A 13,373-nucleotide genomic window follows, 5' to 3' on the forward strand; every position below is an offset into this window, starting at 1 on the left:
GTGCAGGAAGATCGGCGTGTTTTAGTGATGGTCGAGATGCAGACTGGAAGGTGGAAGTGGAGAGAGAAGATAGTGGTGGCAATGCAGTCTGGAACATGAAGCTTTAGACTCTGCCAAACAAAGCGATCAATCCAGATGAGACAGGATACAAATAATCAAAAATAAGAATTTACAATAAGTTGCACAGGAAGTTTGCTGAAAAGCTGGAATGCTGGAAAGAAAGTGGAAGATCGTCACGATGGTGGATACTTTACTTGCAAGGTTGGAGCGAGCGGGAAGATGTCAACCACGTCATAGCATAGAACAGTTCAACAAGCATGGCAGCTACACCAGACCATGATAACTTTTATATAAAAGGGTTTCTTGTCTATTTTCTAGAATATCAAGGTGGCAGTAATAAATACTTATTTGCATTGATCCTTTAAAGGATAACTCGATCATATAAACGCATAGCACCTTGCCCCGTTGGTTATGCTGTGGATAATTGACTATATCCACTATGTCCACGAGGCTCAACTCAATACAACGAGACTGTCGAACCATCATCTCTCATATTTCTGGCTCTGGAATGCACAAATTGAGTCACTGGGAAGATTGAGTACCATCCGATGAGCCGGAATCTTGAGAATCACTGAGTCGCTACTGTTTGCTTGGAAAGTGCACTACATCTATACGCACTAAGGCATCCAGGGGCACCCAAGACTCTACAATTCCAAACGAGACAGGATTATGAAGAAGCAAATATGAGATAACCAGAATTATATGGTATGTAGAATGACTCTATTACAATTGGCATGCCAGAAGTACAAGGTCGTCGTCACTCATCAGACATCAAAGATAGTAAATACATGTCCAGCGGCCGTTATCTTCCATGATTGAAGAATAGATCAAACATAAGAGACAAGAAAAGAAAAACGTAAACAAATAATCAACTCCAGATTACATCAAATCAACCCATGCCATCCTTGGCTTTAGAGATTAACCGAACTCGTAGATAAAGCCAGGACGCCACAATATCCATTTTGCACCATCCGAGAAGAAGAAAAAAAAAGAAAATAATAACAAGAAAACAAAAACGTCATATCGCATGATGTATACAGGGTCAGTGAGAATAAACAGATCAGAGTGTGACGCCTCAGAACTGGTTACTTCCCATGTCCATTGTAAACGTGGAGGGGGCTATACTGTGGACAGATTTGTTCGGGTGGTCCAAGGACATCCGGTCTCCACTCACCATGCGAGAGACCTTCTTGTCTTTGCCAGGGCGGGCGATGAGGACTTGAGCAGGGCAGACGACAACTTCATCGTCGCCCTCGCCAACATCATTGCCCTTCTTGACAACAAGAGGGAAGAGTACTATGCGTACAACAGCCTGCTCAGATTCCAACTCATCGTTGGAGCTGGTTTCACCACTGCGTTCGTTCATCAGTGATGCGTTAAAGAACACCTGACGGGCTAGGTCTCCATTGGTGTCATATTCAGGCTGCAGCGGAGGGAGCATGATGAACTCCGCCAATTGAGTGCGCATTTCAAGGGAGAGGTTGACAGAAACACGCAACACCTTGCGCAGGGATTCGAGTAATTGTGCCTCGACTTGGGAGGGGGGTGGAAGTACGCGAGACAGAGTGCCGAAGATTTCTAAAGCGACGGCTTCAGTGTCGCTCTCACGCTGGGAGGCGAAAGCGGGGCGACGAGACAGCAAAGTTAAAGTGGTTGCGCGCCAACGGTGTACGGAGCGACGAGGACCAACTTCAGCTAATTGTTTCTCAAGGGACTTAAGTTTCTGTCGTTGCTCCCGATCCATGCCAAACAGGTATCGGGTGAAAATGTATTCCCAGACCATGGTCATCACCACGGACATAAAGATGTCACGTCGACGAACTCGATCAGCAAGAATGGAATCGGCATCAGAGCCGTCGAGGAGGGCATTATCGAAACGATCAGCGATCTTCTCGTCATGCAGCTCACTCAGAGCTCGGCAGCGACGGTGATCGGAGTGTTTTGAGAAGCGCAGCACCCACTGCTGAACGTGACCGCAAAGCTTTTGGCAGGCAGCGTCAAAGTAATCCTCATCCCGGAAGACAAGTGCATTGTCATTTACCGACGCGGAGATCTGCTGCTGAAGTTCCTTGACCTTGTCGCGAGCTGCCTCCAATTCTCCACGGAGACGGCGCAGCTCAGTATCCTTTTGCGCCAGGGCAGACTCGATTTCTTGTCGAACGCGATCGTCAAGTTGGCTAGACAAGTCTGCATGTTGTGATCGTAGCACATCCAGCTCGCGCGTCGACGATTCGCGCACGTTGCCGACTTCAGCGGCGTGGGCTGCCGTGAGGGCGGCATTGGATGCTGTCAGGCCTTCATTCTCCTGGGTGAGGCGGGTCATTTCTTTTTGTAGCCAGTCCACCGAGTTCTTTAGTTGTTCCACCTCGGCTTCTTTGTCCCGCAAGTCGGCGCCACGAGTGTTGAGAGCCTGGTCGCTCTTTCGGCGAGCGACGCTAGCATTGCGCAATCTGTCTTCAGCTTCATCACGAGCAGCGACGAGCAATCTATTTTCTGAAATGAGTTGGTCGAGACGGGACTCGATATCTTGTAAGTGTTGCATGCTGCGGCGACGGCGGACACTAGGCGGTCGGCTGGGCGACCGCGGGGAACTGGGCGTCTCACCCCAACCCTCCTAATAAAAAACAACAACATTAGTAAACAAACACCAAGCAACCGCCAAATTAAACCGATCGGAAAATTCAGATAATCAAAAGAAAAAGAAAAAGAATAAACTATCAACTTACATAGACATCCGACATGTTTCGTAGGGGACGCTTGCCCTTGTCGGTGACGGGGTCGTAAGAGGAAGAAGAAGGAAGTTGATCGAGATCGAGATTTGGGGGAGGCTGGGAATCGTCTAGCGCACGACTAGCCGCCCGCAGATCACTACTCGTGCTCCGATTCGTGCGACGTAGTTTTCCCTTGCTACCGCTAGGCTTTAGAACAGGCATGCCTTGCTCGGGTGTTTTTAAAATTGGGGAGTCGCCAGAGCTTCGGCTTCGAGAAAGGTCATCTTGGCTGCGACGAGCTTGTTCATTTTCCGGTGTCGGCCATGCCTCTCGGTCTCGAGAAGTATCTGTAAATTTCCGCACGGGGGTGACAGGTCGTACAGGTGATCGTGAAGGTGGAAGAACATGTTCGGGCTTGATCTCCAGACGGGGCGTCCCGTGCTGAGCCATGGTCGATTTGCTCCCGGCGGCTGGTTCTTGCTCCGCAATCGTGTCTAGCGGAGTCCGGGGTCGCGAAATCGAGTCATCTCCATACGGACCTCCGAACAGTGACCGGGATGGGGAAGGGGCCCGCACGGCTGCGATGGTCGGTTCTTCCAAGTTCCAAGTTCGGGGGGTTTCTTCGTGTCGCCCGTGGACAACGGAGGGAGTTCGGCGTAATCCACATGGAGATTCAGCGACAGTCTCCATTTGTGATGGCAGGAGATGCCGGGGAGAAGATGACTCTTCGGTTCGAGTAGAAGGCGATGAGCCAAATAGTGTAGAAGATCGTTCTTTTGAGGTGGAGTGCATAGGGGTAGTTGAGGGTTCTTCCAAGGAACGCTCGTCATGCTCGGGAAGCTCTGGCTCCTGTGTAAGTTCTTCCGTAGAAGGAACCTCCGCTGGAGGGGTATCCTGTTCCATTGATAAATCAATGTCCTTTGTAGCTTCCAAAGGCGCCTCCGCGCTATATTCAACGATTTCTTTGGTGTTAATAGGAGCGTTGGGGAGTGCTTCCGAGATGGGGATCGCAATGTCGCGATTCGCTTCCAAGTCCGCTGTCATCTCTTCATGAGCACTATCTTTTACCGACGGTGTTGATCGTTTCAGGCGAAACCCTGCGCGGGGTATGTCGGGGAAAAGGTTGGCAATAGTAGAGCCTCCGGGAGTCGTAGTCCTGGCAGGAGGCTCGGTCTCAATCTCCTTGGGCGCTGGGGTTTCGATTGCCGGCTCAGGATGGGAATCGGAGGCAAGGTCAACCTTCTTATGAGATGGCTCCTGGGCAGACTCTTCAGACTCTGCCGGGGTTGCTTGCTCTGACTTGCGCTTGTTCTTTTTGGCCTTCTTTTTGGCACTCTTGCTAAGTGGCTGCTCAACGGCAACCTCCGGCTCATTTGCTTCCTGTAGTTCTGAGGGGATGGCATTTTCATCGAAGGCCTCAATGACTTCGGGAACAGGGTTGGGCACTTCAGGCTCAACCTCGACAATTTGATCAAAGAGTGGCTCAGCGTTGGCAGATTTGTTGTGGTCCCACTCGATCGCAGGCCACTCTTCGTCCTCCTGGTTTGGCTCACGTAGTGTTGGAGCTTTCAGATCGGTTTCTTCAACCGCGAATTCCTTGTCAATGAACCCCACAGCCTCGGATGGCTGAGCAGCCTCTGCGGGAGATTCATCTATGGGCAGAGGATCCGCCTCCGGTATTTGCGTGTGCTGAGGATCGACTGCGGCTTGTAATTCTTCGGTGGGAGATGCCTCAACGCTTGTAACTGCCTCGGACGTTGCGACCTCAGCTGCCTTGTCTTCTACAGCATCATTATCTGGGGAAGGTTCCAAAATGAGACCCTTCTTCTTGGCTTTTCGCAGTTCCTTCTTGGACATCTTCTTTAGATCAAGTACAATTGCTTCTGGCTGTGGTGCCTCTTCGGTTGCTTCGAGGTCACCATCCACCGGAGTCGGTACCTGAGGCACCTCATCCTCGCTCTTCTGTATTTCTTCCAGGAAGACATCCTGTCCAAGTGTCTCAGTAACACTCTTGTTTGCTTCAGGCTCAGCAACAGCGACGGTAGATTCGTGCTTCTCGATAAGCTCTGGCTGCTGGGCCTCTAGCTCTTCAACTAAAACTTCAAGGTCAATAGGGGACTAAAATTCATGTTATTGTAGGTCAAACTTACGGGACCGAGCAGTCGACTCTCCCTGATCTGGGGTCTCAATCTCAGGTTCGATGACGGCTTTGCTTGCCTCGTCTTCACCAAACGCCTCGATGTCGCGAGTGGCGTCAAGGCTCTCGGAGGGTATGGCTAGATCCGTAGCTTGAGGCAACTCTTCACTAACTAATGGGCCCGCCTGGTCAACAGGCTCTTGCTTAGACTTCTTCTTTGCCTTTTTCTTTGCCTTTTTTGACAGCTCAGGCGTTTCGGGCTCGACAGAGACGTCTTCTTGAACCACGTTGTCGAGATTTGCGCTTGACTCCTCCGTAGCCTCTGTTGGTTGCTCGATGGTTTCAATTTCCCTCTCGGCAGTATCTTCAACAGGTTCGTTGGAGGTTGGCTCGAGCTGCTCCTCAAGATCGCGTTCCACTGAATGAGGTCGTAAATCGTCATCAGCTGCAGGGGTCGAGACATCTTCTGATGCTTCGATCGGTCCGGAGGCTTTATCGGCTGTGGTAGGCTCCTCGACGGCAGTATCTTGCTCAGAGGGTTTATCGTCTTCGACAGCAACGGCAGCTGCGGCGGCGGCGGCGGCGGCGGCAGCCTTCTCGGCTCTCTTTTTCTTCTGCTGCTTCTTGCTCAGGCCTTTGAATTCATCAGCAGATTCCTCTGCGGTAGGTTCCGCAACTGCTATCTCTTGCGGGGCATCTGTGGTAGAATCTTCTTGTGCATCCTGTACAGGTGTCTTTGGGGAGACCTCCGCGGCTTCAATTTCATTGCTGGTAGCTGTTTCCTGCTCTTCGGCACCAACTGATTCGACAGTTTCAGGAATCCGCTCGGCACTATCGGAAGGCTGAACGGGGTCTTCGTCGGCAGTTACTGGCTCCGTGACTGCTGCTTCTTCTTGCACTGGTGCAGGAGCTTCGGGAATCTCAGTATCTAGAGATCGCTCAGCCGCTTCACCTTGCTCTTCTTCCTGGGCCTTGGCCTGTGCTTCAAGTTGCTTCGCACGCTTTTTCTCCTTCTTGCTCATCTTCCTCCCCAATTCGGCTTGCAGGGGCTCGTCCAAAGAAGCTGGCTGTTCCTCAGTAGCTTCAATCTCTTTTGAAAGGTCGAGATTTTCAGCTACATTGGGCTCAGCTGCGTCGTTGGTTTCTTCGGTCTGACCAACAACAACTGCTTCGGGCTCCTCGACAGCGGCCACCGGCTCGACTTCAGCTGCTTCCTCGGCTCCAAGCTCTTGGGATGGTTCAGGAACAGCTTCTTGGCCTTCGGTGACAGCCGGTGATTCTGGCTGGGTAAGAGGCTCCTCCTCTGCCACCCCTTCTTGGACCTTCTTCTTCTTTTTCTTATCTTTCTTCTTCTGCTTCTTAGACTTCTCGGACTCCTCGGCGGGAATTGCTTCGCCGCTAACAGGCGTAACGGTTCCTCCTTCCGTCTCAACGGGGGTCTCAACTGGCGCCTCGGGGGGCACCTCAAGTATTAATTCCTTCTCAGCCACCTCATCTTCTGGTGCAGATGGCATCTCTTTCAAATCAACATTTCTATCAGTTTCCTTTTCTGCGGTCTCCTCCAATACCGTAGATTCTTCAACATTCTCCTTCGTAGCATCAACATCAAAACCAACCTCCTTTTCCTCTGAAATTTGTGGCTCCTCTGTCACAGGAGCAACACCAACACCCTCCTCTTTCACAGCAGACTCACTCACATCGCCAAAATCATTTGAACGCTCAAGCACGGGAGGGGGAGGATAATCTGAAGAACGACTCTCTAACTGCCGCTGCTCTACCTGCGAAGATACGATGTCATCAGTCGAAGTCAATGTTTGTGCCGGTAAGTCGGGCATTTGTGTGTCGTGGGACTGAATGTCTTTACCGTCATCTTCCGCGGGCGAGGGAGCCATTTCGGGTGCAATCTGCTCCGTAGAGGCTGTTTCGGGGGCAACGGCTTCGGCACCAGCTGCTGTGGTCGCGGGCAAGGTTGATTCTTGTGCTGAGGTCGTCGACTCATCGGCAGGCGATTCGGTTGTAGATTCTTCGGCGCTGACATTCTTGGACTTTCGCTTCTTTTTCTTTTCGGCCTTCTTAGCTTTACGTCGCTCCTCGGCGGTCATTTCAACATCGAGTTCCGCCTCGGTAGTTGGTTCAGAAGCGCCCGCTTCTTCGGTCGAAGGCTCAATTTCCTTCTTGGCGGGAGGTTGGGGGTCTTCCAATTCTTTTGGAGCGGCGATCTCTTCCTTGCCGGCATCTTCGGTTTCTATGGTTGTCGGCTCGGGCTCAGTGGGCTGAGCAGCCTCAGATACCTCAGTCTCATTGGGCTCGACAGCTGCCTCTGGTTGTTGCTCGGTAGAAATATCCTCGGGCTGGGCTTCAGAAGCTTGGTTGTCGTCTGGCTTGGGCACCTGGCTATCGTCGGCGGGGATGTCCTCGATTGCAGCGGGCTGAGAGTTATTGTCAGGTTGAGGCTCAGCAGCAATTTCTGGTTCCTCGGGTGCCTTAGAAGGAGCAGAAGGTTCTTCTGGGGTCAACTCCAGAGACTTGGCTTTCTTCTTGCGCTCCTTCTCCTTCTGCTTCTTGCGCTTCTTACGCTCCTTGGCTGATAAATTGGCCCATTCGGGATCCTCTTCCTCCTCCTCGGCTTCAGCAGCTGGAGTTGCGGGGCCTTCAGCACTATCAGGCTGCTCATCAACTTGGACTTCAGTCGAGGGGCTGTTCTCTGGCTCCTTAGTCATCTCTTCGACGGAAGGCTCAGGCAGAGACTGCTCTTTTTCTTCTGGCTCGGAGGTCGCGTGGATAGCTTCGACAGCCTCAGAAGCCTCAGAAATGTCTCTGGGGGCCTCATCTGCTGTACTTTGAGCCGGACTGGTCTCAAGTGTGTCTTGCCCAAGAGAGTGTTCGACGGGTCCTTTGAGCTCCTCCGATTTGACGGGTGTCTCGGTCGCTTCTAGGGCTGGAGTGGGCTCAACAGACACAGATTCCGGTAATTCAGTGCTGTCCGCGGGAGCAGTGGACTCGACTGCTGGCTGCTCCTCGGCCTTTGCCTCGGCCTGAGCCATATCAGTGCCATCCTCAAAAGAAACAGATTTGCGCTTGTCCTTCTTCTTTTTCTTCTTTGATTTGGTGGACATAACTTGGGCTTCTGTCTCTTCGATCTGACTAGTTGGCTGGTCCGCTGTAGACGTTTCTTGTAGAGCATCATTTAGGCTTGCCTCGTCGAGCTGTTCTGTTCCTTCTATAACATCATACATCAGCATAATTTCATGTACAATGGGATCCCGGGCCCGCTTACCAATGGGAGTCTCTTGAAGTTCACTGCCCTTCAATTCCTGAGAGGCTGCCTGAATATCCGGTTCTGTGGTCTCGGTGCTTGGCTGGTCAGATAAAGAAATTTCTTTCTGACCTTCATCTATGTTTGACTCGTCAAGCTTCTCAGATGGTTCTATCAATCAATTGTTAGCCAGTCCTCCTCGGAATTAACGTGAATTGTACTTACCAGGGAGTGGCTCAGTATGAGGCTCCTCTGCTTTTGGAGACTGGGGCTGGGATTCGGTTTGCGAATCTTGGTCCGCACTGGCAGCTTGTTCCTTCTTCTTCTTCTTCTTATTCTTCTTCTTGGAGCTCGTAGAAGTAGACTCAGCTTCCTCGGCTGGCGCAACAGTCGCAGATTCTGTAGGTGTGGTACTCTCTTCACCCACAGCAGGAAGTTCCAAAGAGGGTTCAGCAATGGGAGTCTCATCCATGGATTTTTCCACATCGTTCGTTTCTTCAGAGGGCTTCTGCTCAGGGAATCCTTCGGCGGTGGTGTCAGGCTCCTTGGTAGTCTCGTCTGGAATCTCATTAATCGCGCCAGATTCAGTAGCTGAAGACTCAAGGGGAACATCTGCTGTCTGTTCAGAAACGGGCTCAGGTGTATCCAAAGGAACATCCTGGGTTGGTGGCTGCTGGGAGACTTCCTTGTTGACAGCGGGCACCTCTTGGCTTTCTTCAGACTCAGCCTTGGGCTCAGTCTCCGATGGAATTGAGGGCTCATCAACATTGAGGGCCTCGTCAACATTGAGGGCCTCGTCAACATTGAGGGCCTCGTCAACATTGAGGGCCTCGTCATCTGCCGAGGCAGGAACCTCGATGGGAGGGGAAGAATCAACATCGGCGGTTTTTTCATCTGCTTGTTCTACGGCAGTCTGTTCAGAAGAAGCTTCAGCTTCGATGGGAGTCTCAGCCTCCAATTGCTTGGACTTCCGCTTGTTTTTCTTCTTTTCCTTCCTCTTTTCAGCTGCAGACTTTGGCTGCTCAGGCTCGGTAGACTGCTCAGGCTCAACGGGTTGCTCAGGCTCAACGGGTTGCTCAGGCTCAACGGGTTGCTCAGACTCTGCAGGTGTAGATACAGGTTCATCCTTTGCTAGCTCAGTCTCTTCGGTGGCAAAGGCGACCTCCTTAGCGGGCGCCGGGGTAGCGTCATCTGCAGGCTGTTGAGTCTCAGATGGCTCGCCTTTCTCTTCTTCTCCCTGGGCCGTCTCAGCTGGGCTAGTTACCTCATCGAGTACGATATCACGCGTAGACTCGACATTTTCAAGATCAGCAGAAAGGGTTTCAGCATCAGTCGTCACTTGAGCGTCCTGCTCAGGCACCGCTACATCGTTCTCAGTTGCGGGCGCTGGAGTCTCCTCGGGAACTTGGACTTCAACGATAGAAGGCTCAATATTTTTGTGGGACTCAGCAGTAACGTCATTGGCCGGCTCAGCTGCAGGGGCTTCGATTTCTTTGCTTGGCTCAGATACTTCGGTCTCGGGAGCAGGTTCAGGCTCAGTGGGCTTCGAGTCCTCTGGGACAGAGCTTACACTTTGCTGTTTGAGCTTCTTCTGCCTCTCCTTCCACTTCTTTTTCTGGGTCTTCGATAAACCAGGCGGTGGCTCGTCGGACAACTGTTCAACTTCTGGTGTCTCTTGTGGCGCCGGAGTCACCTCTTGGACAGCCTCTCTCTCGGCCGGCTCGGCAGGGGCCTCTTTAACGGCATCTACGGTGGGCTCAGGGTCATGAACGTCTGATTTGAGGCCCAGCTCCTTGGGTTGCTCAGTCTCCGTTGAGAGTCCTTCCGAGGCAGCTGTTTCTTGCAACTGCTCGGTTGAAGTAGCTTCGGTCTCGGCAGCTTCTGTCAGTGCAGGCTGCATGGCCTCAGATTCGACAGGCTGAGTATCGGGCTCAATAGGTTGGGCTTCCGACTCTGTAGGCTCGGTGGGCTGAGGATCCTCGGCTGGCTGAGCAGATTCAGCAGACTCAGAAACCGGCTCAGTAGACTCAACAGCAGGCTCAACAGCAGCTTCAGTAACAATCTCAGGAGCAATTTCGGCAGACTCGGTAGCGGGTTCGGTTGACTCAGTAGGCCCAGCGAAATTAGGGTGCACAGAAGGATCAGCAGGCGCAAATTCCGCTGTTTTATCTTCATCCGGAATCGAGGAAACGCTCTGCTGCTTCGCCTTCTTCTTGGCAGCCTTCTTCGCAGCCTTCTTTTGCGCAGCTGTCAAAGGAACTTCGGGTTCAGCTTCAGCCTCGACATTCCCAACAGACTGAACTTCATTTTCCACGACAGTTGTTGCGGGCTCTACAGGTTCAACGGGCGTTGGCTCGGCATCGGCAGCTGGCACAACCTCAGGCTCCTTTGGTGCCTCAATTTGCTCAGGGACCTCCTCTGGGATATCTCTTGTCGTCTCTTCGGGCTCAGAGGGGCGGATTTCTTCGGCAATCGGAGTTTCATCGTTAGAAGGCTCGGTAGTCGCTGGCTGTTCAAGGTCGATTTCTCTGGTAGCTTGGTCGGGCTCGGGTTGTGACTCGGCAGATGGCTTCTCTTCAGAAGGAGCTTCATTTCCTTCGGAGACAACAGACTTCCGGTTCTTCTTCTTGTTCTTCTTGCTCTTCTTCGAATGTGTCTCTGATGGCTCTTGGGGATGAGCTTCCTGGGACTCGGAGGCAGGAATAGCTTCTGTGACAGCTTCGGGGATGACTTCGGTCACAGGTTCGGCGGAAGGCTCAGCAGAAGGTTCAGGTTCAATATCATTCTTTTCCTCTGGAACCTCGGGTTGTTCTTCAACGGCCTCCTCAAAGGCATCTTCATCTGTTTCGGCGGCTTCCTGGGGAGTCTCTGCAGGGGCAGAAGCTGGCTGGGCATCCTCTGGCTGTGCTGTGACCTCATCTGATGGTTTCTGTTCTTCAATTTCTACTGTCGGGATAGGTTCAGAGGACTCAATTGCCTCAACGAAAACAGGCTCTGCAGATTCCTGAATCTCGCGAGCTTCTTGGAATCCGGAAAAGTCTTCCTCAGCTTGCGCAGGGGCATCACTGACAGGGATTTCTTTCTCTGCAGACTCATCCACAACTGGAGCCTCAAGAGATCGGCTAGCTTCGGCGTCTTCTTGGACCTCAGGAGGAGCATTTTCTTCTGGCTGGGGTTGGAACTCGGTAGCTGGAACAGCTGCTTCGTCGGTGGTCTTCTCGGCCACATCGGCAGACACATTCTCATCCTGAGTAAGTGAAGAAACGCTCTTGTTCTTCTTGTTCTTCTTCTTGGCCTTGCGTGCTTCCTTCTTGGAAAGACCCTGAGTGTCCTTGTCCTGTTCGTCCTCGTTCACTTCTGGCGCAGCAACTTCAGCTTCGGCCGGTGCATCGGATTGGGTTGGAGCAGATGTGATGGAGTCGGGAATTTGCTGCGGCTGATCCTCAGTAGCAATAGCGGCAGCTTCCACGGATTCAATGGGAGGAACAATATCGGAATCAAGATTGATATCTCCTGACCTTTCCACAGAGGTGGGCTCAGGCTGGGGCTGTTCGTCCACTACAGCGGGGGCCTCAGCATGCTCCTCGGTATGAATAACGGGTACAGACTCGACATCAATATCTCGAGAAGTCTCCAAAGCAGTGAGCTCGGGCTGAGATTCAGCCGAAATTTTTGTCTCAACAGCTGGAACGGCTTCAGGCTCTGTAGAGGGGATATCGGCGGTAGTAGCTTGTTCCTCGCCAACCGATGAAGCCTCAGCAGGAGTATCAACGCTCTCACTACCTTGCTTCTTCTTTGCCTTCTTTTTCTTTTTCTTCTGAGACTTCGATTCCTTGGCCTCTTCAACAACTGCCTCTTCGACTGTCTCAGGCTGGACAGGCTCAACGGGCTGTTCAGAAGATTCAGGTGCTAATTCTCTGCTAGCTTCAGCGTCCACCGGTAATTCTTGATGCTCAAGTTGCTGGGGAGGATGCTCTTCAATTGTGGCGCCAGGCTCGCCTAACTCCTCGGCGACAGCATCATGGGCAATATCCGAGAAATCGAGTGATTTATCGCCGGAAGCAGGCGGCAAATCAGTAGCTTCATCAGCAACTGGCTGCTCGGTGGACTGCGGCAGCTCCTTGTCCGTGGATTCAGGAGCTTCCTCGTAGGATTCGGCGGCAGCGATGGCAGCAGCACCAGCGATTCCAGCAAGTCCGAGCTCAGTTGCAGTATTCTCGGAGGGCTTCTCTTCAGAGGTCTCCTCATGAACAGACTCCGGCTGAACAGTGATATCGCGGTCATGTTCCTGAATAGTAGCGATATCTTCCGGTAGGTCTTTCACGGCAATAACTGATCCTGAAGCGGAAGGGGGGGCCTCCGTAGATTCAGAAGGAGGAACATCGCGACCCTTATCAGGGTTCTCTTCCAATAAGTCCTCAAGAGTATAGAACTCGGGCTTTTGCTTTTGCTTCTTGGCACGCTCGAGACTCTCACCAAAGTCTTCGGCTGTAGGCGTTGCTTGTTGAGAGCCGAGCAGGTCCTGATCTTCGTATTCATTCGCACGTTCAGTCGAAATCGTCAAATCTGAAGGTCTCCGACTAGAATCAAGCGGAGTAGGATCAAGTGGCTCCCAGCTTCGAACGGCATCTTCATCATGCAATGATCGGAGGTTTTCAACGGACGGAGCGCGAGAGGAAGTCTTGCTGGATGGGAGGGATGGAAGTTGTTCGTCGACTTCTGGCTCTGTCTTAGATGCACCATACTGCTCAACAAGGTACATTGGGCGCATTTCACCAGAGTACTCAACAGATTTGGGGCGACGATGGCGAGATTGAGGTGGAGATCCTGAAGAACCAGGCGTTATAGGGAACTCAGCAGGTATCGAGCGTTGGAGGCTAGGAGATGTTGGGGGTCGGCGGAAGTGCAAAGGCACTGCGGTTGGCGATTCAGTCGAGCGGTTGATGGACATCCGTCGAGATTGGGTGTGGTCTCGAGATGTTTCAGGGGAGGAGGGTCTACTTTGGGACTTCGGGGTGGCATTAAGGGCTTTTTCAGTAGGACGAGGGGAAGCAGATTGGCTTCTTGGACGATTGTGAACGATTTCTTCTCCCAACGTTAAGCCAGCTGCTGCGAAAGCAGCACCCTCTGCCATGTTTTCAAGCCCCGAAGCACCGCTTTCAACGCGCTCAGCCGCGGGTGGCATTTCGAGGCTTTCCTCTAAAAAAGA

General features: G+C 52.2%; 1 protein-coding gene across 1 annotated transcript; it reads right to left on the minus strand.

Annotated features, from left to right (window-relative positions):
- Positions 1-1,135: 1,135 nt before the first annotated feature.
- Positions 1,136-13,349, minus strand: N7478_002729 (uncharacterized protein; the record flags this gene model as incomplete). The annotated part of the gene is made up of 4 exons (XM_056918943.1): positions 1,136-2,674; positions 2,787-4,864; positions 4,922-8,335; positions 8,390-13,349. The coding sequence occupies 4 exons, from the start codon at positions 13,347-13,349 to the stop codon at positions 1,136-1,138; spliced, it is 11,991 nt and encodes a 3,996-aa protein (XP_056782101.1).
- Between the last annotated feature and the right edge of the window lie 24 nt (positions 13,350-13,373).

Source organism: Penicillium angulare, assembly GCF_028827245.1.
Source record: "Penicillium angulare strain IBT 27051 chromosome Unknown utg000003l_segment0_segment0, whole genome shotgun sequence".
NCBI lineage: Eukaryota > Fungi > Ascomycota > Eurotiomycetes > Eurotiales > Aspergillaceae > Penicillium > Penicillium angulare.